This window comes from Drosophila bipectinata, chromosome 3R, assembly GCF_030179905.1.
Source record: "Drosophila bipectinata strain 14024-0381.07 chromosome 3R, DbipHiC1v2, whole genome shotgun sequence".
Lineage (NCBI taxonomy): Eukaryota > Metazoa > Arthropoda > Insecta > Diptera > Drosophilidae > Drosophila > Drosophila bipectinata.
The window spans coordinates 18648390-18676364 of record NC_091739.1 but is presented as its reverse complement, the minus strand read 5'-3'; the positions used below and the strand labels follow the sequence as shown (position 1 = coordinate 18676364).

Sequence of the window (27975 nt, the reverse complement as noted above, 5' to 3'; positions counted from 1 at the left end):
CAGCTCCTCAGTCTGGATAAATATAGATTGGAAAAATTCATTGGCTGCTTATTTTTCTTATTATTGAATGGGACAGGTCTCTTCCGAAACATGTCCGAATAAAATTTTACTTGAACTACATGTAGTCAATACGCTCCTCGATGTTAATATTACATTTTGTTTGTAAATATAAGAATGAGTCGTCATATAATTGGTATATGAAGATCAATTTAATTCCTTATAAAGTTTTGAGCTTCAAGCTGCTGTCTTCTAAAACACCTTTTGCAAGGGTATGTATTTGACTGTCTAGTCAGTTGCGCAAAGAACAGACGCACACGATATTTGTTAGGTAATTATCGAGAGAAGCTTTCCTAAGCACCTATCGGATACGAATGTAGTTCGGCTTGAATTTAGCTAATGCCTTGTGCCTTATGTGCAAATATCGTCGCGTCCGTCTAATCCGATCAATTTAATGAGTACTATTGTCAGGTTACAAGGCAGGGTAAGAAATTGCAATACCTATTAAAGTTGTTAATAGTATAAATAGTATCTCCCTTGTCCACAAATAACACAAGCTTTCATCTTCAAAAATACCAAAAGTGGTTGATTCTAATAAAATTTGGAAGCTCTTATTTTTATGTCAAAAATATAATTCAGAAAAAACAAAACTGTCTCAAAAATCACCAATAACCAAATCCCAATCAATCTGACTAGTTCGCGTAAAGGGAGGAATAGGAGGTGATCCTGATCAAGAGTATATATACTTTACAGGGTCGGAGACCCTTCACTGCCTTGGACACTTTTGCCCAAAATTATAATACTCTCTGTAAGGGTTAAGCAAATAAAATAAATATCTAAAACATACTTTTAATAATCATTCATAATTTTATATTAAATATAAATTAGAGAATAAATACATTAGAAAGAAATAAAGGCATCGGTTTAAAAAAAATATATAATTAATAACGTTTTTAATCCAAGCTTTGAACCAGTTTGAAAGCTTTTTTGTTAAATACTTTAGACTCTGGTGTTTAAATAAAATATTGTTTCGTTTTCTTAATGAGAATAATTGCAATATTATTGCAATGAGAATAAAGAGAACTAGAAGTGGCCGTCAGTCACTTACCTACACGTCATCTTTGCAGTTCGTTCTCTAATCTTTCTTACCTGAACTTGATATGCGTTACCGTCTTGGTCAGCATAAAAAAATAATAATTTTTATAACGATATTGCAATTTTTCGTTACAAAGGTTATTTTTATTAGACTCTATGGAAAATATTGTAGTGACACTGAGGGGACGTGCCAGCTCGATGATATTTTGGTTTCAGATCAGATGCCAGCTCCCGGTCAGAGCATATTTTTCATCGAAACCATGTACCATCCGGACGTGAACGACCCGATCAGAAGGCCAAAACTGGGCCCTCGCCAAGCTTGTGCCATCGAATCTGCGGCTCGGCACAATCCCAATTTCCAGGTGTTTATTATGTTTGTTGGTTCAACCTACAGGCCAACGGGCGGTAGAGATCCATTAGCAGAAGTCGTATCCAGCTACGCTAATGTGCATTTTCGAAGTCTAAATATCTGGAGCTTCGCTGCCGGAACTCCGCTTGAATCATGGCTGGAAAAAGGCGATATATTCACCTCAAAGTAAGTATGAAAAATCTTCTTATAGACACCAACTTATTCCATGAATATCCTCCTAAGATATTTCTTTTCTCATCTATCGGATTTTTTACGTTTTATGACTCTCTACCGCTTCGGGGGCATATACCTCGATATGGATGCAATTGTGCTTCGAAATCTGGAGCATTTGCCATCAAACTGCGTCGGTGCAGAGGACTTGGGTTCCATTAACTCTGCCATAATAAAAATTGCCGCAACTTCTACAGGTCATAATATTGCGAAACAATTTGTATATGACTTACGGGATAATTTCAATGGAAGCATTTGGATCAATAACGGGCCGGGTGTGGTAACCCGGGTGACCAAGAAGTTGTGCCAAACCGATCAAGTTCCACAAATGTTCCTGAGACTGGCACACTGTTCAGGAATTAAGGTATTTAGACCTGATGCATTTTATCCCGTACATTGGTCAAAGTGGCAGAACTTCTTTGATTCTGATAAACTGGAGGAAACAATGATCGCCATAAAGAATTCGTATGTTGCACATTTGTGGAATAATTTGTCAAAGAACGAGACTGTAACGACTACCTCGAAAAATGCGTTCCGGATGATCGCAGAAAAGAACTGCCCACGAGTCTACAATACGTTAGGCGGTGTTTTCTAAATAAAAAAAATGGTTTTCTAAAAAAAAAAAATTAAGGTGTTTTTTAAGGTGTGTGGTAAAAAAAATGTGAATAACTTTATATAACAGGGAAATATAAATCTTTTCAATTTAGTCAGGATAATTTTTACATAAAAATAAAACGGAATAATTAATAGTAAAAGAATAAGTTTAAATAAATTTAGATTTTTAAAGGTTGCTTCACCTAATGCATTAGCTTGAATAAATTTTCGAAGCCCGTGCACTTTGTCAACACAGCTGGAGTTCAAATTAATAATAACTAGAACACGATGCATTATTAGTTATTTGCGGAAAACTATTCAGAAAAAAAAACTTGTAAGCTTTACCCTGAACTAAAAAAATAAAAAAATACTTTGTTACTAAAGAAAAGTGGTTAAATTTGAGGATTTTCAAATAGCGAGCTCAACGGCCTGCTGACTAACGACACCCGAAAAACTTGTCCTTAGACAGAATCCGAATTCATCATAATCCCAGGCAATTAAGATGTCTATCTGGCACACACGCTTGCAATTTGGCTTAAAGTCTAGACGGCACTTGCAAAGCCCCGGACTTGTCCAATTTTCGCTTAAAACTAAAACTGCGAGTGGGTGTGCATGGCAGAACATGAATATTCGGATGACTAATTAGCATAGAAGAGTGTCCCCGCAAATTCAGTTTCATTTTGGAAAACGCAATTAGTTAAGTGAGCAGCGAAACCAGAAATTAATGGCTCTTAATTCATAAACTGCACCATATGTTGGCAAGATGTGGCACCCACGACAAAATGCAACCACAAAAAGTTTTCATAATTCGTCCTAATGGCTTGGAATTTAAGTTCATTTTTGGTTGCACCCAGTTGAGCAGAAGTTTGATCCTAATTCAAAATTTTCTTGTACGTTTTGTGAAAACTTTGTAGGTAGCTTATGCTTGAGGATTGCCCTTTAGCATCAAATAATTGGGTAAACTTTAAATTGTTAGCATGAGTGTTGAGGTTTGGTAAGCTTATTATTTTAGTTCATTTATTCAGGCTTCAGTCTAGGTTATAAAAATAAAAAGCCATAAATCAACTGAACATCCATAATAATAATGAATAATGAAGTTCTTCATGACACATTTCTCGAGGTATAAATAGAAAGACAAACTTATTTGGTTTTAAAGTCCCATTCCACTCATAGTATTTACACAATATTGTTAACTCCTTAATGCCTGATACAAGATGCTAATCCGGGACACACGCCCAAATGCTCCACTTTTTATGGACGGCGACCGAAACGACTTGTGTCTGGGTCGGGACCTTTACCCATCAATGGAAGGACATCATTTATGCGACATAAAAGTCAAAGGCTGTCAAATAGTTTCGATGAACTTCATCATTTTTACGCACACAACAACAACAGAACCAACAACAATAAGCGGCCCAGACCTACACAGATAACCCTTACTGGGCAAACCACACAATAAATTTGAGTGCGTACCATTTTGTGCGAATTTACTATCACTTGTCTCGATGGATAGCGTAGACTAAAAGCAATTGAAGCATTCAATTTACTGGCCTGGCTAAAAAGGCTGGCTTTCTGCTCCTATTTTAAATTCACTAATACGTCTTTGTTCATATCACGTATACGCACCCGCACGCATGGCACACTGGGACCGTCATAACGCATAAATATGAAATAAATAAGCAATTCTGTGGAAAGGCGACGCCAGCAAAATAAAGCCAACTCGATCCGAGTGAGTGTGCAATAAACTCTCAATTTCATTTATATGTATGAGCCATGTTTGCAATTCAAATGGACGCTGTGCCGTTTTCACTAAATCGACTACAGCCTCGCCCACTCGCACACTCTGAGGTGGGCGTGCTGGAACAATTAAGCCGTAAAATATAGTAGCACACTTTTCGCGGCCAGCAGTTTAGGGCGCGCCCTAGCGAATCGATGGGAAAATTGAATGGGATTTATAGGCTGCAAATTTTTGCCGGAATCTCAACCACTTAACCCGCACTGATTGCTTTGCATAACACTTTATTAATTAAGAGCCAGCCATGCCAGGCACATACATCGCAATTAGGAGAGTGTGCTAGCAGCTATATCTTAAATATGTTGAAACAAGTGGAAATTCTGAAAATATTCAGCTATAGGGTGAACTTTACTAAATTGTTTTTACTTGTACTATAGCTAAAAGTAATGACCATTTTATTACTCATACGCAATGTTACCATGCTACTGTAATCTATCAGTAATCTATCCCCGATACTTAATATTTATGGTTTGCTCAATTATTTAAAAAATTGAAACCCTCAGTAGGCTCACTCTAACGCCAATATATCCTGCATGCCAAACATGTCGAGAAGTGCGTTTGGCACTCCATTGTCAGCCACCCACAACCGCCTCAACTACCTATCATCGCACTCCTTGAAATCCTTCCAATCCGCCCAGTTTCACACGAGCCGCCTGCGAGGTTCGATCCACTCGGCACGTACGGACTCAAGCATCCATTTGGGACTTGTGCCCAAGTCAAGCGGGCTGCTGCAATTTCAGCTGTTTGACTTTGAATCTTTGTATTTGCACAATACAAATCCTTACACCTTTTTCCCAGACCCAGTCATTGTATCCTGTTTCTTATCTTAGAGGGCGTGAAAATGTTGTTGTTTTAGGCATTTTGCACGTATTTTTGCGAAGATGTTACATATTATACTTGGAAAAGCCAGTTTAATCGAAGCTGACATAAAGGAATACGCAGAGTATGTCTGTCTACTAAACTGCAATTCAATCGCCTTTTCCCAGGCGATTTCCCATTACCAAAGTACATTTATAAGCAAACACTTTGTTGCTTTAAAAAAAAAACTTTATTTGAGTAATTTTATTACAAAGATGTTCGATATGTATAAAAACTGGTATTTTGACAAATAATTGTATTAATAAAATGAATTTTTCGATTCATTGTGGTTTTTTCCTTTCCCCTTTCTTATAACGAGGTCCAGATAAAAATAAGAATTTTAAAATAAAATAAAAAACCTTAAAAAAATTATTTAAAACTAGTTTTCTGATAAAAATCTCGAATTTGATTAAATGTATGCAGTTAGGCATTCGAAGTTAAACACACAATTCTTTAGTAAAGTAAATATGTCTCACGAAAAAAACAAGACCCATCAAATGGCACGGGTTATCAATTATTCATAAACAAATTTATATTCAGCAACGTTTTTTAAAGGCGTGTGACCATCAATGCCGTCGGAAACTCAGTTTAAAATTAAGCAACGTAAAAATAGATGGCGGTGCTCATAATTATGATACATAACCCATAAAATATAAGCTTAAGAGGTATTTCTCTCATCCATTCTCGGAAGTGTATTTTTAGTTTGTAGATTACAAAAATAAATAATCGAGTGCTGAATTCAAGCCAAAAAACTGTTTATAAATGTCCAAAACAACAATATTGAACCACCATTCTGGTTCTGGTTTAATAACAGGTTTTAGAAGTCTGATTGAAATTCATTTCTTAATTAGCATGCAAAAAAAAAATATGCAACAAATGCAACCAGTCGGAAGAGTAACATTTTCGCTTCACTGCAATAAAACAGAATAATTGGCAAAGTTTGAAAGGGAAAAGAAATTGTTAATTAATAAGAACTTTTAGAGTTAAGCTTGCCAAGAAAATTAAAAGGAAACGCATCAATGGAAAATCAATCCTTAATTTATGACCGTGACGTGGGCCATAATGGCTGGCGGAATCCGTTTTAATGCTCAGAGCTACCAAAACAAGGCCGCAAATTTATGACGGGTTATTATAAAAATAAGGAATAGCACAAAGATATTATTGAATCGAATGGCGACATAACAATCCTAATTAATTGTAAACAAGCCATGAAAAACAGCTCAGTTCGCAGAACACACTCGTCACTTACTGCTCATTTATATGGCGCATTCAAGGGGCGTTGGACAAGACACTGTGGGTGTTGGGTGGGTGGTAGGCGGAGTGGTTGGTAGGTGGGTGGGACTTCTCATTGTGCTCCCTTACATTGCACCGAGTGCCGAGAAAGAGTGACGACTACGTCGACGGTTTCCATTTGTACGATATACAATAATATTTTGATTGAATTTCTCCCACAGCCAAGACTATAAACGGAATGGGTGGTGTGTTGGCAGCACAACAAAGTGGCATTTGATTTACGCCGACACGGAAAACAAGTTGTTAAGTCAAGTCAATCCTGGAAGCGTTTATTTGCTAGGGATGAGACTTATTACCGCGATCTTAATTTCTACAAAGACTTTTAACAAGATAAAATTTTTTAATGATTTAGGAACTTTAAAAATTAGAGCATCTAAAATTCCCCATGTAAGAAAATTATATAAAATATTCCTATACGGACAAAAACATAATTGACTTCTGTTATATGCATTTCTATTTATAATCAGGTTTCCGATTTTTTTCCAAGGAACTGAAGCTCTGTCGCTTCTGCCGACGCGGCTGGCGCTGCTAGAGTCAAATACCTCATTCGTCAATAAAATTATGATTCATTGTGTGCCGACATTGTGGCCAATGTCTTAGCAGAGGGTATCGCGTCTCATTTTTGGCCCAGATCAAAGTATAGCCATCGGGAATATTGTAAACATCTTAATTTGCATATAAATACGCCTGAAAGATTTCTGTGTAAAAAAAAGATTTATGTGCCCGCGACAAAAATGTTGTGTGTGTGCGCAGATTTATTTATTGCCTGGCAAGAGGTCGGGGAAGCCGCACAGATTTGTCAGTTCATTAAAAATGAAGCGATTGTAAATGTTAATGAATCTCGTGTGAATGAAGCGCCCACCGCAATTGTCTGACGGCTTGGACAGGCGTGACCAGAAGATGTCATATTGTGGGCAGTGGAAAGGCGGGAGTCTAGGATTTATGAGAGATATTTATGCACGGAAAAGTGCACTTTCAAGGTAAATATTATTAAAGCAATATACTTTCTTTTTAATACATTTTTAAAGTGTTGTTTTAAGTTGAGAATTTTCTGTAGTGTAAGATTAAAAGTTTAGATGGCATTCACACAGATCCTGTCTCTGGTAGTTTCTAATTAAAATGCAACCAGCGCAGCAGGAACAGCCGCACAATTTGCTGGGATATAAATTCAAATAAACGTTTGACCAGCACCCCGTTCGGTCCCATCGAAACTTTGCCAATAAACGCAGCTTATCGGGCCGTGCCAAGACAAATGCCTGGCGCATGGCATAAACAAACTATGGGTGCTGGCCATTCAAAGAAGCAATGCAATGGAAACGTGTTAACGGATATTGCTTACGCTTACGCTCCCAAATCGCAAAATTCAAACGAAACTCAAATGGTTTTGCCATTATTTACCCTCAGGAAAATTAAGTATCCGCAGCGTGTGCACACGAAAAGTTTCGAAATAATTGGAGTGCTGTTAAATACTGTTAACTTCGTGTCTGCTTTAAATTAAATCTATAACCTTTTTTTCCATCAGAGAAAGTTGCATAAGAGAAAAACTATCAAATGCAACGAGGGTCAACTTTTGCTCCATTTAAGCGACCGGCATTTGCCATTTGTTACTGGATTTTTGTTATTTTTTGGCGTGGCATTTTTGTGTATTTATGAGCCTGTTTGGTAAGCGAAAAACAAATGGCCATAAATTAAGTGTCATATTCCGGCCACAGACAATGTTCCGAGCTCCAATGTAAATGTTAGACAGACTAACATAAAGTGGTCGAAAATGGAAGATATGGAGCAGGACGAACGAACCGATACAATCACAGAAACAATTTAATTAAAGCACTTGAACTGCATTTTAAAGTCGCATCAGCGGGCAGGGCAGCTGGCTTAAAGTTCACTCACATCACGTATACGCCATGCATGCCTATGCCGAAGGAGATTCGAGGCGGCGGCGCGTGTGGGATTTTAATTACAGACAGTCGCGCCATTAAAGGCTTTTTATGACACTTCTTTACCAACAATTTTACTGCCAGTGACAAGGCAGAATAAATTTTATGCACTTTCCCACGACAACGCCAACAACAAGGATCAGGCAGACACGAGTAGTGGAGTCAGGACAGCACTAACAGCCATAATCTGCATACAACCAATGCCAGCGATGGTCAAGTGATTTGGCAAATAGTCGCTTTAATGGCTCGACTTTGGTTCAACTTGAAAATATCTTCAATTGGATTTTGATCGATTTTCAGTCTATGGTTGTCAGTATTTCTATTTTTCATACCAAAGAAAAATTTGTTTTATGATTGAAATATTTCGTTCAGTTTGTTTTTTGGCATTCACAAACAGACTCTTGGAAAAATTCCTCAAAATATAAATAGAACGGCGAACACTAATAGTTAAATGGGATTTAGACAAGCTTTTAGATAAAATACGATTGGATGAGTGAAATTCCTTAGTGAAATATTTGTTTTGATTTTAAATGCTTGCTTCATTGATACACATTGATTGCTTAATACTATTTTTTACGATTCACAGTTGAATTTGTTAAAGCAATTTAATTTTCTGATAAAACCATTTCCCTGTATACATAGTCTCAACTCTAGTAACAAAAGTCTTTCCATGCTCCATTTGCGCATTTTTTACGCTGTAATTTCAAACAATAATGTAAATAGTTCTCGATTTGCATAGGCCATTAAGTTTCGCACACGGTAACCAAAGAGGAGGAAGGAGCCATGGCAATTGTGGCAGATGTCCTCTTGCTGGGTCCTTTAAGCGCCACTTTAATTTTAACGAGCACTTAATGTCTCTTTAATTACAAAAGTCCCCCGTCGTTGGGTTGATTGAATGTTTGCCATCGAAATTGAGATTAATGGGTAAGGCCAGAAGACGGTCCGGAAAAGCACACTCCATTCATACCGAATAAAGTATGCAGGACCTTGGCTTATTTTCTGGTCCTTCGTCCATATTTACACAAAGGTTTAAGGGTTAATCCGGTCTATTGGCCTATTTTCTCGTCTATTCAAGGGCTCATTATATCGATAAACCAATCGGTTAATGAAGGTCTTGAAATTTGCTAGCAATTATTGAATGGCAATTAATATTATTCCTCAACAGGTTTAATCGACTTACAAGACGGGCAAAAATGTCTAAGGCAACAAATTTTCCAATTTCTTTATTTACACATTTTTGAATCATGTTTGTGTTCTTTTTATTTGCAATTAAATTATCTGTTTCGTTAAAAGGCCTTTTGTAAATCCAAAACAGAAACAAAAAAGCATTCATAAAAGCTAGAAAAAAGTAATTCCAGGGAATATAATTTCAAAGCGTTTAATTTAAGTTGCTTTTATTTTGATTACAAACGACTCGCTTTGAGCCCCTTATTTTTAGACGAGGGAAATAAGTTTGCTTGGCCCAGGGCCAACTATCCAGGCACTCAACAAATTTAAGGCACTTGGTTTTACCCTAAAGTGCATATTATACTCAGTAAGCAGATTGATTTCAGTGAGTGCTGAATATATCATAAAGCTCTCTTTATAAGCCAGTTTTAGCCCAACGTTTCTCCTAACGTTAAATGCATAACTTTTCTATATTTTTTCTCCAAGTGCACACATTTGTGAACAAGTGCGGCAGACAAGGGGCAATTTTTATGGCTCACAGGGGCATAGACAAAGGCCAAACGAGAAGGCTATGGCTTGCACTGGTAACCGACTCCTGTAGGATGGCCAATTTGAACGCCTGCAGCTGTTACAGTTCCAGAAGTTGGCCGTCTACTCGATTCGGCCCGTTGTTCATTATCTCGTCTCAATTGCGACTCGTAGAATGCATTAGTTTAATAGTTGGAGAGCTGTCCGCCCAGACAAGTCAATTGGGTGACCTTGGCTCGTGTCTGGCTTGAATGGCGCTTTAATATTACGACTAACAGATATTTGGCTTTAAATCGGAACATCAATTTACGACACATATCGAATCAAAGCTCTCGCCTATAAAGATAAATCGTTTCCATGGCACAGCATTGTCAGATTATGAATGAACAGCCTGGGCCACTGCAAAATATTGTCATTCGTTGTGCAAATGATGGCGATAACTCAGCGGATGGCGAATCGAATTTTGTGCACTCCCTGGGCTCCCATAGTGCCGGATGGAACATCGTTGTCATCGTTTTTGCGTATCGGTTTTGGGCCATTGGAGTGATTCTGATTGACTTTCGAGCGGCCTCTTAATCGATTACTCAATGTCATCACTTTCAGTCATAAACCATTTGGCAGTACGTCCTGTTTACGTCATGACTTCGGCGTTAGACCATGGCCAGGATAATGTCAATAACAAGAGTTTCGTCGAGATGCAAAGCATAAACACATTTGACATTAAATCAGGACATAAAATCAGCCCGTAACGGAATTACACAAACATTGACACATTGTTAGTTATTTCCGCATCCGCCATTTCATTGGATTTTCAGCTAGCCAGTATGTTCCCCTCGTGTCGGATCATAAAAACATAAATAAATAGAAAGTTGGTGTCCAAGGTCAGAATCCGGCTACGTCGGATTTAGTTTCAATAGGAGCCAATCATGTGCGCGTGCTGCGTAGTAAACAATAAAAAGAAACATAAAATCTAATTGATACACTCGTATGTTATCATCGAAATGCGAATTTCCTGCCATTCTGCGGGATAGGTTATATGTGCCAGTGTATATATTCCATATATATTTTTATGATTCTACGCTGTGGGTGATGCTAATGAAATCATGTATTCGATATGAATGAAGCTGTTTTTAATCCGATACACAGGCAGTGAAATTATAGCCGCATTAAAAGAAAAATCAAGAAAAGAGGCTTGCCAAAAACGTGTTGAACATAAAATATAGAATTTCTTTTAATTGACCATATTTATTGCTTAAATAGGTTGCCTAATACGCTTTAATATGAATCGTAAAACGAAGAAACTTAAGGTCATATTCCCAAACAAATTTAAGGCAACTTTCTACGGTTTCATTTAAACAGTATTTTATTGAAAGAACGTGTATCTTTTTTCAATGAAACTAATTACATTTTGGTAATTGAATTAAATAGTTTATTGCGACTCGATTACAACTTATTGAGCTAAACTCTAAATTAAAGCAAGGACAAAGAATTGACCCGGAGCTGGAATATTTGTCTAAAAAAACACAAACAAGCTCAAGAGGCGCTTGCTGCTCGTATCACAGTTGAGTGTGTGTAGCTGGCAATGGAATGGACTCCGGGCCTCTTCAAAAAGCGGCCCTTTCGTCGGAGGAGTCGTTACCACACCCCGTCCCGGGAACCGCAGCTGCCTCCGCGACCGAAGCGTCCCTCGCCTGCGGCTTGTGGCTGCCTTTGCGTCTGGCACGCCAATTGAATTTGGCCCTGAGACCCTTGAGAGCATTCGAGCTCTTGAGCGTTTTCGCTTTCGCCTTGCGCACTTTCCCACTTGACTCGTCACCACCCAGCGATCCTGCCCCCGTTCCACCCGCTGCCACGCCCCCCATTGGACGGGTGATGCGTGTCAGTTTAAGGCGGGACCGCGACAGTCCCGAGTCGTCATTTTGGCAGCTCAGCTCGTCAATGGAGCACATAGTGGGATGCTGTTGATGATGCATTTGCTCATCGGCATATGGCAGATCCGCCTCCAGCAGCGAATGGGCATCGCCCACAGACGAAAGCTGAGAAATCTGAGACTGCAGGATGCGTCGGGGGTTGTCGAACAGATCCTGGCGGCTGCGATTTTGACCCTGCAGCTGGGAGCTGTCCAAGGATACTCGGTTCAGTCTCTGGGACTGACTTCCAGCTCCATTACCGTTCAGCATTGTGGTGGTTGTGGTGGAAGTCATGGTGGTTCGCACGCTGTCCTGCAAAGAAAAGATGAAGAAGTCTAATGGTTAGGAAAGTGGCAGTAAAAATATTATTGCTAATTACTCCCAACAATGGAATAGGGTTCTTCAGAGCTAAAAAATTGCATTTGAAGCATTAAAAAAATTCTTTTATTTAGTTTTATTTCCAACCCAATCTCTCTATAAAAAAAAACCAGATAATGATTCACGTTAAGCAATAAGCTTTTGCTAATTTTATTCAAATAGTTTGATAAATATAATCAGAAAGATTTTCGGTAAACGAAGCTAAATATATTTTTAACCTCAGACCTTTGAATTGTTTAATATTTCCAATATTCAACAGAAACTTATTGGAAAATATAAACAAAATATGAAGTGACTTGGCAGTATCATGATTTGAATATATTTTCAGTGTTTACTCACCGTCGTGTGAAGGCGCAAGGAACCCGTCTGGTTGCGCCGCAGGGCGCTGTAGGTGTGAGGCAGGCCACGTCCTTGATTTTTGCCACTCAACCCAAATTGACGGGCAAGGGTTACCTGAGGGAAAAACAATTTACTCATTATTTACATAAACAAAATATTAAATATTGGATGCACTCCATTTCTCGCCGTGTGCTGAAGAAACCACACTTTTTAATTAGCTGAAGTGGAACGAAAAAATGAAATTCTTGCGGTAATCTTACCTTGAAAGCCTCGCGGAACTTGTGGCTCATAATGTTGTAGAGCAGTGGATTAATGCACGTGGAGAGGAAGTAGAGCACTCCGGACGTGTAGTTGAGGATGCTGAAGACATCGTTGAACCACTGCGACGCGATGCCCGAGGTGGAGCCATAGACCGCCATCAGGCGCTGGGCATGGAAGGGCGCCCAGCAGATAAAGAATGCCACCGCAACGGCAACTAACAAAAAATAAAATAAAATAAAAAATAAATGAAAAATGCAATAAAGATGATGCAACCATAAGTTATCTACAGCCAGGAAGCTATGCCTTACCCAGCATCCGGATGACTCGTGTTTGGGCGCTGATACCTCGGCTCACATCGTAACATCGCCGGGGAATCGCCTGCAGCAGCCTGCTCCTCTTCAATTTCACACCGATGAGCACGTAGAGCACACATATGGCTGTCATGGGTCCGCCGAAGAAAAGAAAGCCTGACACAGCAAACACATGCGCGAAAAAGTCGTTTTTCATCTGCAGAATATATTTCACAAAATATAAGTAAGCAGGCGCAGTAATATGAGAATGACTGTGGCGGAAGCCCAAAGCCATAAATTTGATCTCTTTAGATTGAGTCAAGCACCATGGAGAATTTTCTCTGATAGGTCTATAAAAGTCAACACTTTTAAGTAATTGAGAGAATCGAAGAAATGGTTTTAAACCAATTACGCCTCAAAAAGGATCTAGATGACAGTAATTTTCTAACAACTGAACTGTTTAAAAAGGAGAATATTTGTTAACTGTTACAAGTATTAGATTATTTTAATTAGAAACCAAATACGACGCAAGTATTTATAAAATTCAGTTTGAATCAATTACTTAAAAGAAATACATTTTAAGGCCTATTAAAAAAAATTTCAGAATCTTAATATACTCAGACACACTTCACAGTATCACACTTACGACCCTTAATTGCCCAACTCAATTACTTAATTATGTCGGATGCCCGATAATTGGGACAGCGATTAAAGACCACCCATCAATCATACCGTGCACGAGGATCCCATGCCCTGGACCACCACTGAGAACTGAATCGCCTGGGGTAGGGCCAGTAATAGAGCGGCTATCCAGATGGCAAATATGAACTTTACGGCCCGTGAAAGCTTCGACATCGTGTGTTGCCTGCATCGAAACGAAAACCAATTAGTTCTGGTCGGGGAAAATGGAAATTGTGCTGTGTGGGAGAGTGATGAAAAGGGCCATGGGGATGGACATCCTCTTGATGGGCTTCCACTCACCTGAAAGGATGACAAATGGCAATATATCGCTCCACGGTAAAAGCGGTAATCGTCAGGACAGTGGCGTTGGCCGCTGTCTCCGAAAGTACGCTCTCCAATATGCAGACTCCATCACTGAAGGGGTAATTGTCCGGATGCCAAAGGTTATACAGGTCCTGTGGCATGCCTAAAACGGAATGAATTAATTAATGATGAAATCATACATTTTAAACACAATAATGAGGGTCCCTTTCGGGAATTAATGTTGAATAATTATGTTTTTTTTTCCTCCATAACTTTTTAAAAGGCATATGAAGAGAACTTGTGGCATTACTCATACGCCACGTTAGCCGTAACAGAAAGATTTTCGGTAACATTTTTAAAAGTCACTAATCTCTTAAATCACATTGTTGTTAATTATTTTCTTTGCAGATTGTTACCAAAACAAAGTAAAAAAATGTTTTAAAAAACCATTTTGACATTACGCATACGCCCTGTTACACCACAAAGATGGAGAAACTTCATCTCACCTGAGCACAATAGGATCATGTCGGATATAGCCAGATTGAAAAGATAAAAGTTGGTAGCTGTGTGCATAAAGTTGTTCCTGGAGATCACAATACAGGTGATGAGGTTGCCCAAAACGCCAGCCACAAAGATGAGGGCATAGCCCACACTAAGAGCAGCGAGCAGAGACATTGGTGCCATTGGTGACATCGTGGGAAGCAGCTCCTCCGGCTCCAGCCCCTGCAGCAGGCTCGTAAGGTTGTCGGCCGAGATGTTTAACACTTGGGTCAGATTTAAAAAGAATTTTTCATTGTGAAACAGTTGCAGATCTGTTGGCAAGTGGCCGGAACTGTTACTAGGCAGCATCTTGACTGCCATGGAGAAAAGACTCTCTGTATTTGTGTCTGAATCTGTTTGTTTTGTATGTGTGTATGTTTTCTTATTAAATTTTGTTTCCAATTTTTTTCAACTTTCGATTCCTGTTTATGTCTTTTCAATCGATTTTCTCCTCCTTAATGGTAATGTATTCATAATGCTCCCGAAGCTGGGCTCATCAGTTTCGACTTAGGCCAGGACCAATCCACTCACAACCTGTTGTTATGAGTTCAGGAAAATGTTGTGTTTAGGGTATGTTTGTTTGTTTTAAGGGTGGACAGCCGTTTAGGGTGAACCTCTCTTGACTCACAAAAGTGATAAGTTAATTATTGAAAGTGAAAGATCGTAAAAAAGAAAGTTCTTCGTCAACATAGCAAAAAATAATAACTATGTGTTAATACTGCTTGGTTTGTTTTGTTTTTTAATATATAAACATGCAATAAATATTATTTTGTTATTTGATTAAATGTATTAACTGATAAAAAAGAAAAAATTAAATTGGAAGTCCACCCTAGGCTGTCAAATCCTTAAAGACACGGCGCTTTCTACATTATTTACCTGGCATCCTGAGAAACTGGCAGGCGGCAGTCAGGCGTGTCCTAGGCGAAGACCAGGCTCAGGGCAAGTGGATGCTGAAAATTAATTTGAATTGCTAAGTGGCATTTAGGCAAAATATTTGTGTACACGAGATGAATTTAAGAAAGTTGCTTTAGGGCTCAACCTGGCACACTTCCCGGCCTGCTGCCGGGTGTTTGCCAAACGAATTAAATGCCACCCAAACTCAAGGTCGTCCCGGCTCGAGAGAAGAACTCCTAATGGACACCGGGTGACTTAATAACATTAACATAGTTTTATTCCATTCATGATGAGTGTTTTCGGCTGCTGTTATTTGAATTTGGATGTGGTTTTGTTTTACTGCTGACCGCTGTTGACCGTTTTCGGACGTTTTCATTATCATTATCATAAAAAAGTTTCTACAATATATGCACGGCTAAAGAATGCTGTCGAATTTGGTTTTATTATTTTGTATATTCAATCAAACTGGTTTTCATTTTTTCATTTTTCTGTTTTCGTCTCGGTGTCCGATGTCTGTTGTCCGATGTCGGTTGTCTCGCGGTATCGATCGAAACTGTGTAGCATCCCACCAAAATTATGCACCGCCCATGCCCATAAAGTCTGAGTTCGAATAGCATTTTGTTTATATTTTTTTGTTGCTTTTGATCTCTCATTTTTTATGTCGTTTTTTTTTTTTGGGTAGCCATTTTGCATACGGCATTTAATATTATAGATTTTGCACTGTATTTGGTCTAATGGGCTCGCGGTTCGGAACTCGGTGCTCGTGGCTGGAGGCACGGGTCAATGTTTGCTGTCAGTCTCGAGGCAATCTGGAGATTCTTCTGGCCCGATAATTCTTTATTTATTCTCAACTTGTTCACAACTGTTTCGGTGCTCCTGTTTGGGGTTTTTCATTTCAACCTAATGACAATTAATTATCTTTTTAGCTCTCGGCCGGCTATCGTTTGTGCATTTAAAACACGTTTAATTTAAATTTATCAAACGATGCCTGCCACATTCTTTTGAATGCATTTATTTTTTATTGCTTTGAACTGTTTTGATTTTGTCACTCTGTTGTGCTGGCACTCGTACGTTGCACTTTGCTTTAGCCCCCTCCCCCTTGGCGGATAATATAGTATATAATTTTGTGTCTCTGTTGATTTTATTGCATTATGTTTAAGCAGCTTTTACCATGTGCTAAACGTTGATTAATGACTGACGAGGCAGACGGCACCGACGGAGTTTATTTAGCACAAGCTTTTAATTAATTTTTCTGATAATAAGCGAAACGACACCGATCCGATCTTATAGAACACTTCTTGGAATCGAAAACGATTAAAGCGCGCTTGTTTTGGGATTTCTTTCGAGATATTTTTGAAATCGAGTGCGTCGCCAGCGGCTACAGCATTTGGCCGCAGCATCCGAATGACTAAGTTTTGGCCAAAAAATCTGGGCGAACAAAGCCCGTTCGGGCCATGGCAATAACAGCGACGCAACAGCGATGCCGGCGTCGAAGCCAGCGGCGACGTCGACAGAACACAACTACCGGTTGCTTTTCGGGGCTCTCTGCGACGGCGCTCTCATATCACAAGGGTTTGGGTTCGAGGGCAAGGATAATAAAAATGCAAATAATATCGGAGTGCCATGCACTTTATCTTATTTAGTGGCATATTAATTTGGCCGGGCGGCAAATTGTTTGATTATTATGTTAACACAGGCAAAGGACAATGCAAATGCCGACCTTCGTGTCCACTTAATCCAATGCGCCCACAATCCATTTAAGTGAAGGCTATTAGCAGAAGGTTGACTATATAGGCTAATATTTACACAAAGGGATTTTTTTAAAGGGCTTTTCTTTAGCTGCTTCAATGCCCAAAAGTATTAACAATTTTTATTGAAAATTTAAATGAATTGGTTTTTGCATGGGAGGAAACTTTTATTATTGCCAGATATTTGTCCAAAAGTGTCAACAATCCTTTGACATCGGCATTAAATTGCTGAAAATTAATTTGAGAAAATACTTTGTACACCATTGAGCTGCGGCCATCAAGCCGACAAAATTCGACATGACTCCGTGGTTTTATGATCAGTCAAAGGGAGATTTTATTAGTCCCTCGGGGTCTTAGTTTTATGACCATGTGCGGCTAAATCTATCAGAGCTTTGAGGCTCATAAAAGCACTGTTTTCCTAGCTCCCTGCGGCTAGTGCGTTATTGAGGCCGAGAAAATGTAGCCATATCTATTTATACACGATACGATGTGTACAAAAAAGTCCAAACAAATCAAAACCATTGCATGCATTCAATTTCTCAATTTTTATGCAAATAATACATAACAATTTTTTGGCACTTAATCAAAACAAGGTCCTAAACAAACAGCAAAAAAAGAAGAGCTCTATGGGTAGGTTGGGGTGGCTTTCCTTTGTCAGGGCGCCCTGCTCCATGTCCATGTTAATCTCTGTTTGGAAAGAATCTCATGTACCCTCAAAGGCAAAGCAAATACGAAGCACGTGCTGCAGAGTCTTTCCCAGTCAAAACTTTGGCTGCCAATTGTTGACGAAAGCCGAGAAAAAAGGGCAATGGGAAACGGCAATGATAGGGGGCGATGTTAGGGCAACCTGGAGGATGAGGAAAAGAATTTCGTTTGCTTTGCGCTTTATGAACACTGAGCATGACATCAGATTCGGGGGCGCCTTTTGAGTCGAACTCTTGTTTGGCATTTTGAAGTTCTGCCGTCGCCCAGGACTCTGTCATCAGTCGACGTCGGCATCCTCGTCAGCAGTTTACTTGAATTTTGTGCAAGTTTCCGATTCATTTAGTTTTATTGCACGCGGCAGGGGCATGCCGAAAGTCATTTGCAGTTCGACCAACCCGTTTGAAGCTCACCGCTTGCCCTAACCTCCATATAAGCCCGGCAAATATGTTATTTCACTCGGAGAGAGCTCCAAAAATTAAGCATGAAACTTGTCTGCCATCACGAGATAGTGCCCACATTTGTTTTAAGAGTCTTTCAGACTTTTTATCGCAAATTACTTTGGCGCAGTCATTTAGATTTGGACTTTACATTTTGATCAATTAGAAGATTTATGTAAAATGGGTTTCTTAAAAAATATAAAGATTTAAAGTGTTCATAAAACAATATTTTATTTTTGTATTTTTGCAAACAATCTTTATCAGTTAGAGTATTTAAAAATATAACCACTTTACTTCTTTTTAGGCGACCTCAAATTTATTGAACTCTAGCACGCTTTCCAAAAGTCGTTGACAAATTTCTTTGCCCGGGCTAATTGTAACCTTCGATTGCTAGTGAAGCCCAAGCTCCACATGCACTGCAAAGCCTTTCAAATAATTGAATTCCCGCCAGTAACGACCAAAATATAAAAAAGTCCCACTGGCAAGAGGTGTGCGTGCCTGTGCTGGGCTTCATTTGGTTAAAAGCCCGGCAATTGCCCTCTTTGGCATGCCGTCGTCCGCCAAGATGCCCAATTTCGAACATGATGGCGGAGTGCCTTCCATAAACTACGGCCAACGGGTTGTATGAGTAATGCGAGTTAAAACTGAATCGAGGCGAGTGCGTGGGCCGGAAAGTATCAAATAGTTTTTCGTAGCCAACTATGCAAAGTGACAGTTTCGTCCTAGGTCCTATTTAGGTTCAATGCTCGCTTTTACGCCAGCCAAAGGCCAAGGACACTTGCATTTAGTTTAATTGCACTTAATTAGCCGCAGCTCAAATAACATGACGCACTCGAAAGTGCTTAAAACCGCATTTGCAGTGCCCTCGTTTGGCATCAGGGCTAATCAGGAGCTATCTGGTGTCGTTGCAGTCGTAAATCAAGACAAGATCCCCAGAACTCCGACCGACCAACTGCTGTGCCCACAAATTTGTGGTCGACCTTTTTCGATTAGGACTCGGGCATCTTTTGTCTCCCAGCTGGTGGTCCACATGTGTGTTATTAGTAGTCGGGGAGCATTATGCTAATCAGTACCATCCACATCCACTCGCACATTGAGTCGTTCCGGCTTTCGGGCAATCACAGTGGAATTAGTCGAACACGTTGCGTATACGCAACGAGTAGAGGTCAGTGAATGAATGAAGCTCAGATATTGATTGCCTTGACGGTTTCATTATGTGCGTACTCTCAGTGTTCAAGGGGAAACTCATGAATAATCCAGGGAATCAACTTGCACCCAGATTGTGGCCAGTGATTATTGCCTGCTACATTAATTTAACGCGCATTTAATCGCATTTACGATAGATCAAAGTGTGTGGGACGGAAATCAGTATTTGATGCCCAGATTTATACACCACAAATAAAATTGTGTATTAAATAAGTCCATTTATTTAAAAAAAAATTATATAAGCTCTTATGTATAGCTTAATAAATAAATATTAGTTTTTTTCTTATTATTTGGTTTTGATTTCTTTGAATTTTTCAAGCTTTATTTACACTGTGGTTAGAATGTTTTTAAAAAAAATCTTTTCTCAGACACTTTCTTAATAGCCAAAGGCTCTTAAGCAAACCGCCAAATCCGGATTGTGGTCACGCTCCAGCTACTCTGCATATTTACCGCGACCAGACAACCATGTCAAATTCGACTCAAAACGCAGAATCCCAATCTCCCGAGGACGAGAATACCAAGTTCTTCAAATTAAATTCGTGACTCGGGGCGGGAAAGGAGCCAGAAAGAAGGGAAATGAAAACAAATCCACAAATCTGCGGACAAGGGCCGACATTAATATGCGGTTGGGAATGCCGAGTAAAGGGGAATGCCACAGGAGCCGCCTCCCTGCCTATGGTTCATGTCCTGCAAAACAAACACATTTATTATCCTACTTTATGATGGCAAAACGACTTTGATTCCTCATTTACACTGATTGTTCTATGGTTGTGTTAACTCGCTAAGGGGGGTGGCCATTGGCCATAAATATTAAAAGTAAGTGCGAGCGCTTTTAGGCCATTTGCAATTTCAATTAGCCAGTCCAATTGAATTGAATTGACTACCATTTACGGCCACGCTCTATAACCAGCTGCCTGCGACATTACTCATCCGCCAAGTAAGACATAACTTAGAACGGCTTGGAGTGGGGCAGACGAAACCAGGAGACAAAGTCAAGGTGAAGTGCATGAATTTATGAATGAAATTAAGACCAAATGTTTGGCACACACAATTACACATACATTGGCCCACAAAGAGAGAGCGAATTGGCCAAGAACTGCTGTTGGTTAACAGGCGGCTAACAGCAGGCAGCCAAACGATGCCACGATTGCCGCAAGGCAACTCAGTCTGACGACGACTTCGCTCAAATCCGGACGTGCGCGATCCGAAATCCTTGGCCAAAACTTGAGTTTTTGAAAAATCAGTTTGAGATGCAAATTTTTAAAAATTATTAGCTCCAAAAAAATTAAATTTATATTATCGAAAATGAGAGTGGAAAGAATCTACATAAATGGTTTTAAAAAAGTGTTCTTTCGAAATCCAATTGATTGGCATCCGAAAAAAAGAATCTAAACTAATTTTCCGTTGAGTGATTCCGTTTTAACGATAACAAAAGGGTTCTGGGACCCCATGCTTAACTCCTTCTTGGGCGTCGCATAAAAGGTGACACACACACCTTTGTGACACGGATACGGACACGGATACGTATTCAACAAAGACACAATAGATAGAAAAAAAAAAGAAACAAAACAGCTACGCTGCTATTGTTATTTAATCTAACCTTGGTAAGAATCAACAGTCAACTCGTGAATGTCAGAGCTGTGTAGATTAAAATTTACTCAGGACTCGTTTCGATTCCGAGAATTTGGAGAAACTCCGAAACGATTTCCCAAATTGCTAACTTGTGCTGCCGCAACCACAGCGTTTAATTAAAAAATGTTAAAGCTAGGGGCATTGTCAACCCGTGCACCTGGCCATCTGCAACTGGGTTGCGGTGGGAACTTGTTCATTCGAATAAGAACCCTCACCCAAATTGAATTGCTAACCCTATTACGCTCGGTGTTACGATTGGTTTTCAGCCAATTTGTCGGAATAATTGCAATGGGCAACGTACACTTGGACCCGTGTCCAATCATATCTAAATCAACTTTCACACCTGAGCTGGCAATTCAATTAATTCCTCCAATTAGTTTACGTCAATACAATAACATCCGGACTCGGTGCTTAGCCGGAATGCGTAGCATACTTTCCAGTGTTTTTATAAACGCCTTCGGAACAGGAAGAACCTCCAACGAGAAGGAAACATAATTAATTAGACACATCAAACAGAAATCTGGCTTCAAGCCAATAATCCAACTTGGCAGCAAGCGTGAGACGCTGTTTCCTAACTTCAACTTTGACTTTTCTAACCCCAGAGCTAAGCCCTCGCCATTAATGGTAAACGTGTTGGCCACATAATGCGTGAAATATTAGCCGTAAGTCGCAGACCTCTTTAAAGTTTGGAAAGTGAATTTGCAGGAGATTCCTTAAGGGATATCTTGCTTACAGAAAGTAGAAGGTTTCTTGCTCAATACTAGAATAAACTTTCCCACTCATGCAATCAGGCATCGTTTCACTCATCAGGACTAAGTCCGAGAGAAAATAGAAAAACTTTTCCAGTCCCAACTATATTTGTATTGATTGCCAGCAATCTGTATTGCCACAACTCCAGATGTTTACTATTAATAGAGCCAAGTGACAAGTGTTCCACGGAGAGAAAAATTTAGTCCTTGAAATATCTTTAGAAGATGTTAATTTTGACCTAAAAATATTTTTAATCCTGAAAATAAAAATTGCTAGATAAACCATTAGATTATGTTTATCGAATTCTTAAGTTTTCTTGTATTGAATAAAACATAAATGTACAACATTCAAGTAATTTCCAAGTATTTGATTGATTATCTCTTGTTTATTTATTGTTTTCGATGCAGCTTAAGATGTTTACTAATAATAGAGACAAGTGGCACTTGTCGAGTGGCAGTAGTCGAGTGTCTCTTTTATGTTCGGAAATAAAACGCATTTTCTTTGGTTGATTCCTGGCCACCTGACGCCATTATGTCAGAATGGCTGGGGTTTCAATTTAAATTTATCCTTGAGTCTAATGACTTTTAATGTTGTTTGCTTCACAGGCGAGTGCGCAATTTTTGGGCCTGTCGTCGAAGGCTGCTTATCGGCCATGTGCCACCATCGCAGCCGCAAAGGATACGCCAGACAGTATTAATAACGCATTGATAGGAGTAGGCGTCTGATTTGGTTTTTTTCTCGCTTTTGTTTTGGTTAGAGGGGGTTCTGTGTTTGGTTTGGTTTGGCGAGGGTCTCGAGTTTCGGATCGAGTCCGCAATTAATCGACAACAGCAGCCGACAGCTAGCATGTTGCAGGGCGTCGCCATCACCATCGCCAACGACAGCAACGATGATGGCCTCAATCAATCATTCATGGCTCATGTGTCGCCCAGTCCCAATCAGAGTACCAATCCCATTGCCAACATAGCACTACCGGCGAATCCTAGCGCGAGCCCCGAGCTGTTGCTCCTGAAGAATGACAAATTCCTAACACATGTTGCCCATCTGCTGAACATAACGACCGAGAATCTCTCAAATCTTTTGGGCTCCGGCAACGGGACAAATGCCAGCACAATGGCATCGGATTCTCCGGGGGATGAGTCCCTGACCCTGCGCACCGCCTTCACCATTTGCTACGCCCTCATTTTTGTGGCTGGCGTTCTGGGGAACCTGATCACCTGCATTGTTATCTCGCGAAACAACTTTATGCACACGGCAACCAACTTCTATCTGTTTAACCTGGCGGTTTCCGATCTGATACTGTTGCTTTCCGGTGAGCTTCCACCTTGTTGGGTCAACGTGTCGTATGAGTAATGTGACTCAAATATCTCACAGGCATTCCACAGGAGCTGTACAACCTTTGGTTTCCCGACATGTATCCCTTTACCGATGCGATGTGCATCATGGGAAGTGTGCTCTCGGAAATGGCTGCCAATGCCACGGTTCTCACAATCACCGCCTTCACAGTGGAGAGGTACATCGCCATATGCCATCCTTTCAGGTGAGTGTGAAAAAAAAAAACGTATAATAATAATTACCTAATCAAATCCGTTTATTTAGTCATATTTATTGTGTTATTATCATTATTTGTAGTTGTTGGCCAGCAAAGTTAATTAACAAAGTGGCGTATGTTTAAATTAAGCCTACCACAAAAAGATAAAACAAAAACCTGACAAAGGACTGTCACAAACGATAGTAAATAGATATAGTACATATGGTAGGCATAATTATTCATAATTTAACAGACAGGCTGGGGGAATAATAACAAAAGCCAACATGGCAACTAAAATATTTCATGAAGCTTGGATAGTGCGGCCGAATCGATTTTCCTGATTTCATGGTCCTAATTAATAGTCAACAGTTGCTTTCCCTAAATATAATTAATCTTTGCTGTAGGCAAAATGTCGTTTATGGAATATCCTGCATTCCTACAGCATTTTATTTTCTTCTTTGAAATTCTATAAATATAAATGCTTCCTTAAAAAATAACATTTGATTTGCATTTTAAGCTGTGGGCTATTGCGTTTCAACCAAACTCATGTTACGCTTCATTTCGGTTTAAATTCGTGGAAAACCAAAAAAGTAACATTTATTTAAAAAACAAGCTAGATTTTGTTGTTTCTTCTATTTCCACAAAATAAACAAATGAGTTTATTTTGGGAGAATCCTCAAACGAAACCAGACATGGAAGAGCTGAAGGACTTCAAGAAGACATTCCTAACCCAATTTTAAAGTTAAGCAGAAAGTTATTTAGATAATTTCTTTGGGGTTGGGTTCGAGCATAATTGTTGGTATAAATGCAAACTTTTTGGCTATTCTACATGGCTTTTGCGAAACCCAAAAGTTTTTCTGCGGCATTAATGCAAAATTGTAGCATATTATTTTCACTTCCGTTTTTTTTTTTTTTTTGTTATAATGTTCAAAACTTTATAAAATCCATTTTACCAACACGTCGCTGCAATTATTTATGTTAAACTTAGTCGGATGTGTGATTAAAACATATGACTATGAATAGCAAATATTTTCGCCCAGAAGTGCCAATGTTTGAGTTTGCTTTTAAGCTCATGCATATAATATAAACACTTATATTAAAAGCCTTTTACATGCCTTTTCACTTTCAAAGAGAGAAGATTGCATGTGGGTTTATTGAAATATAAATTGTCAAAATGTTACACTTTTCCTCCCACGATTGAACACTGCCACCCCCACTCAACATCAACATTTACATTAAATTTACTGCAATATTTATCATTTAATATACCCTAATCTTTACGTCATTTATAGGCAGCACACCATGTCAAAATTGTCGCGCGCCATTAAATTTATATTTGCCATTTGGCTGGCAGCCTTCCTTCTGGCTCTGCCCCAAGCCATGCAATTTTCGGTGGTCTACCAGAATGGCGGATACTCCTGCACGGTAGGTGTTAAAAGAAAAGACAAAAAAAAAAATACATTTTTAGAAAAGGAAAAGCAACAAAACTCAAAAACCAACTGACGCAACGCCGCACACTTTATATCCTTTGTATCCCCCAGATGGAGAACGACTTTTATGCCCATGTGTTTGCCGTCTCGGGATTTATATTCTTTGGCGGACCCATGACGGCAATTTGCGTACTATATGTCCTGATCGGTGTGAAGCTGAAAAGGAGCCGTCTGCTGCAGTCGTTACCGAGGAGAGCCTACGACGCCAACCGGGGACTGAATGCCCAGGGCCGAGTCATCAGAATGTTGGGTAGGTGAGTTGAGTTGTGTTGGCGGCTTGATTGATTAAAGACAGCAGTACTGCCCCGCCCCTGCTCCGCTTCGCCCCACACCTCCCTCCGGCGTGTATCAAAACTTTTTCGCCGAAAGTCTTAAATTGAAAATTACTGTCAACATATTTGCGTTGGCGACATCAAACAGGAGATTCGTCATCGCCCACCCAACGCCACCCGCCCCTTGATTTCCCGGAGCACTTTCACTTCTCCTTACGTCATGTGGGCTGAATGTGCTCCCGGGTGTGTTTTTTCTGCGGTGTCGTTAATTTACGCAAGCATCAGTGTATCTGGAGGGCTTTTAAATGGCCATCTAGAAAATGTGTCAGAGGTGAAGCCACCTGGCGCCTGGATGAAACAAGAATTAGTCTTAGCAGAAACTCTGCCATTTACCTTGAAAATGGCGTAATTGAAAACACAAACAGGAGGCAATTGAAATACAAGCAAGTCCTGGAAACTTGTTTCTTTAAAGTTCAGTTGGGATTATTTCTTTTGGCTATATTCTACAGGACATTCTCCGAAATAAGCTCTTCAAAAGGTCAAGTTATTACAATTAATTTAAACTAAGGTTTCGCTTGAAAATTGTCTCATCCTTTTATAAAAACCTTTGTCTTTCAAGTTTCAACTTAAACTTATAGAAGTACGAAATTCATTAAATAAAATTTTTTTCACAAAATAAAAATATAAAATATACACGACCATTAAAGAGACCATCTTAAAGCCCCGCTCAGGTAGGGGCAGTATTTTTCCCTTGTAGCCTCACTTCCAAAAAACACTTGTGGCCAAACGATTGGATTACCTGGGATATATAAAAGTTAATATACATACATAGGAGAGATAGTGGCTGCCTTCATTCCTTTATTTTTTACGAACTTTTCCGCTCTGGACACAAGTATTTAATAGGCTCTTTATCCTTACCCGTATTTGCAGTAGCTGTAGCCGTCGCCTTTTTCCTGTGCTGGGCTCCTTTTCATGCCCAGCGCCTGATGGCCGTGTACGGGCTTTCTCTGATTAATATAGGCATCAGCCGGGACGCCTTCAACGATTACTTCCGGATACTTGATTACACATCCGGCGTGCTCTACTTTCTCTCCACCTGCATCAATCCGCTGCTCTACAACATCATGAGCCACAAGTTTCGCGAGGCTTTCAAGGTAAGCCAGGGATATAACTTTTTAATTATGCTATAAAAACTATCAGGTGCTTAAATCAACCTGAAAACTTTCGTTAAATAAATGAATTATTTAAAATGCAGTTAAAATGGAGTCTAGTGATGGATTGAAAATAGTTTTCAGTTTTTTTATTTCTATCTTTTTTTATTCCTTCCTCTAAACGAAATAACAATCTTTTCGTTTTTCTTGATTTCTCCCCACAGATCACTTTGACGCGTCAATTTGGTTTGGCCAGAAACCACCATCACCAGCAGAGCCAGCACCACCAGCACAACTACAGCGCCCTGCTCCGTCAGAACGGTTCAATGCGTCTACAACCGGCCAGCTGTAGTGTTAACAACAATGCCCTCGAGCCCTATGGTTCCTATCGAGTGGTGCAGTTCCGTTGCCGGGACGCTAGCCATCAACTGTCGATGCAGGACAGCATTCGCACCACCACCACCACCACCACGATAAACAGCAACAGCTTGGGTCAGCCGGGAAATGGAGTGGGCGGCATCGGGGGCGTGGGCGGTGGTCGGCGGAACCGGAAACAGGATTTCTACGGTCCAGTTCCGGGAAGCGCAGTGCCCCACCGGATGCTCCAAGCCCAGGTATCGCAGCTCTCGTCCCTGGGGGACGCCAACTCGCTATTAGAATCCGAAGCAGTGGACAGACATTACTCCGCTGGACGCGCCAAGAGAGCTCTTTTGGCCACCAAGAGTGGGGCTCTATTGGTCACTCCCCCGCAGAACGTGGAATCGCCCGAACTCAGTCAACCGGCAACCCGCCTCAAATTGTCCCGTGTGATTAGCCGCAGGGACGAAGCCAGCAGTCACAGTCTGCCGGACCCGGAGACCTTGTCCGGCTCCGGAGGAACTGGTGTGAGTCGCAGCTCCCGCAAGTTTCCATGGCGAAAGCGAAGGCAGAAGCCGGAGGATCCAGCCAGTGATGGACTGGGCTTCGGGTCGCCCAAATCCCAGTGATGGCCACTGGCCAATATCTAGAGTTATGCATAGTTAGGTCCCGTTTAGTTAGCGCAATAAACTTTCTGATCTGTAAATAATCCGGAGAAACTTTGAAACTTTTGCCGAGGCGATTTGCATGCAAATTTCGACTGGACAATAGGCCATAAAAAAATAGAACGAATGGCCAGCCCAGACGATTTATGCGAAGCATAAAGCCGGGCTAATGAGGCAACAAAGTGTCGTGACAAAAAGCCACGCCTCCATTTGGCTCCTTTTTTTCTTTGCCAGGCAAAAACATCGCACTCATAAATTAAGTGTTAAGTGTTGAGCTACCAGTAAATAATGTGAATAAATAAAAAGTGTTGCCAACTTTACAGTAAAATCCTCTTAGTTTTCTGTTATTTGGAGTACACAATGCATGCCAGTAGCATATTCGCATCTGCATTCCAAGGATCGAACGTAAGGTGGAAAAAACGGAAAGGATATGGAGGAAAAAACTGGGAGCAGGTTTCCCTTGCTCTCGGCTCTATCAGACAAAGGATTTCCTGCGACATTGTACTTTCCGATTGGCACGCTCTACTGCTACACTGCAGAAATGAAAAGTAGAATCTAATGTTCAGTATAATTTCCTTCCTTGTATCTATT

The 27975-nt window shown here is 40.1% G+C and overlaps 3 protein-coding genes and 1 long non-coding RNA gene across 11 annotated transcripts; 3 read left to right on the top strand and 1 right to left on the bottom strand.

Moving 5' to 3' along the window:
- The first annotated feature begins 1089 nt into the window (after window positions 1-1089).
- On the top strand, window positions 1090-2298 carry LOC108130290 (lactosylceramide 4-alpha-galactosyltransferase-like). Of its 2 annotated transcripts, XM_070281819.1 has the most exons (3): window positions 1118-1173; window positions 1230-1627; window positions 1685-2298. In XM_070281819.1, the coding sequence occupies exons 2-3, from the start codon at window positions 1314-1316 to the stop codon at window positions 2265-2267; spliced, it is 897 nt and encodes a 298-aa protein (XP_070137920.1). In that variant the 5' UTR covers window positions 1118-1173; window positions 1230-1313; the 3' UTR covers window positions 2268-2298. The 2 variants fall into 2 exon arrangements, with proteins under 2 accessions (XP_043067600.2, XP_070137920.1); XM_043211665.2 differs by having other exon boundaries at window positions 1090-1627.
- Window positions 2299-6463: 4165 nt separating this feature from the next.
- LOC138926628 (uncharacterized) lies at window positions 6464-14578 on the top strand. The gene is made up of 3 exons (XR_011443210.1): window positions 6464-6599; window positions 6680-7192; window positions 14415-14578. It is a non-coding gene; the product is annotated as an uncharacterized lncRNA (long non-coding RNA).
- Window positions 11289-16690, bottom strand: PK2-R2 (Pyrokinin 2 receptor 2). 3 transcript variants are annotated; one of them, XM_070281439.1, is made up of 9 exons: window positions 16611-16690; window positions 15423-15496; window positions 14513-15080; window positions 14004-14169; window positions 13755-13887; window positions 13041-13239; window positions 12732-12946; window positions 12472-12585; window positions 11289-12066 (listed from the first exon to the last, which is right to left on the bottom strand). In XM_070281439.1, the coding sequence occupies exons 3-9, from the start codon at window positions 14865-14867 to the stop codon at window positions 11449-11451; spliced, it is 1800 nt and encodes a 599-aa protein (XP_070137540.1). In that variant the 5' UTR covers window positions 14868-15080; window positions 15423-15496; window positions 16611-16690; the 3' UTR covers window positions 11289-11448. The 3 variants fall into 3 exon arrangements, with proteins under 3 accessions (XP_070137540.1, XP_043067818.2, XP_070137541.1); XM_043211883.2 differs by having other exon boundaries at window positions 14513-14770; XM_070281440.1 differs by lacking the exons at window positions 14004-14169; window positions 14513-15080; window positions 15423-15496; window positions 16611-16690 and having other exon boundaries at window positions 13669-13772.
- A 4185-nt stretch (window positions 16691-20875) lies between these two features.
- PK2-R1 (Pyrokinin 2 receptor 1) lies at window positions 20876-27595 on the top strand. Of its 5 annotated transcripts, none has more exons than XM_070281437.1 (7): window positions 20879-21140; window positions 22524-23230; window positions 23293-23458; window positions 24742-24874; window positions 24991-25189; window positions 26145-26365; window positions 26587-27594. In XM_070281437.1, the coding sequence occupies exons 2-7, from the start codon at window positions 22765-22767 to the stop codon at window positions 27346-27348; spliced, it is 1947 nt and encodes a 648-aa protein (XP_070137538.1). In that variant the 5' UTR covers window positions 20879-21140; window positions 22524-22764; the 3' UTR covers window positions 27349-27594. The 5 variants fall into 5 exon arrangements, with proteins under 5 accessions (XP_017104169.2, XP_070137538.1, XP_017104168.2 ...); XM_017248679.3 differs by having other exon boundaries at window positions 20881-21140; window positions 26142-26365; window positions 26587-27593; XM_017248680.3 differs by lacking the exon at window positions 26587-27594 and having other exon boundaries at window positions 20876-21140; window positions 24991-25193; window positions 26142-26359.
- The last annotated feature ends 380 nt before the right edge of the window (window positions 27596-27975 follow it).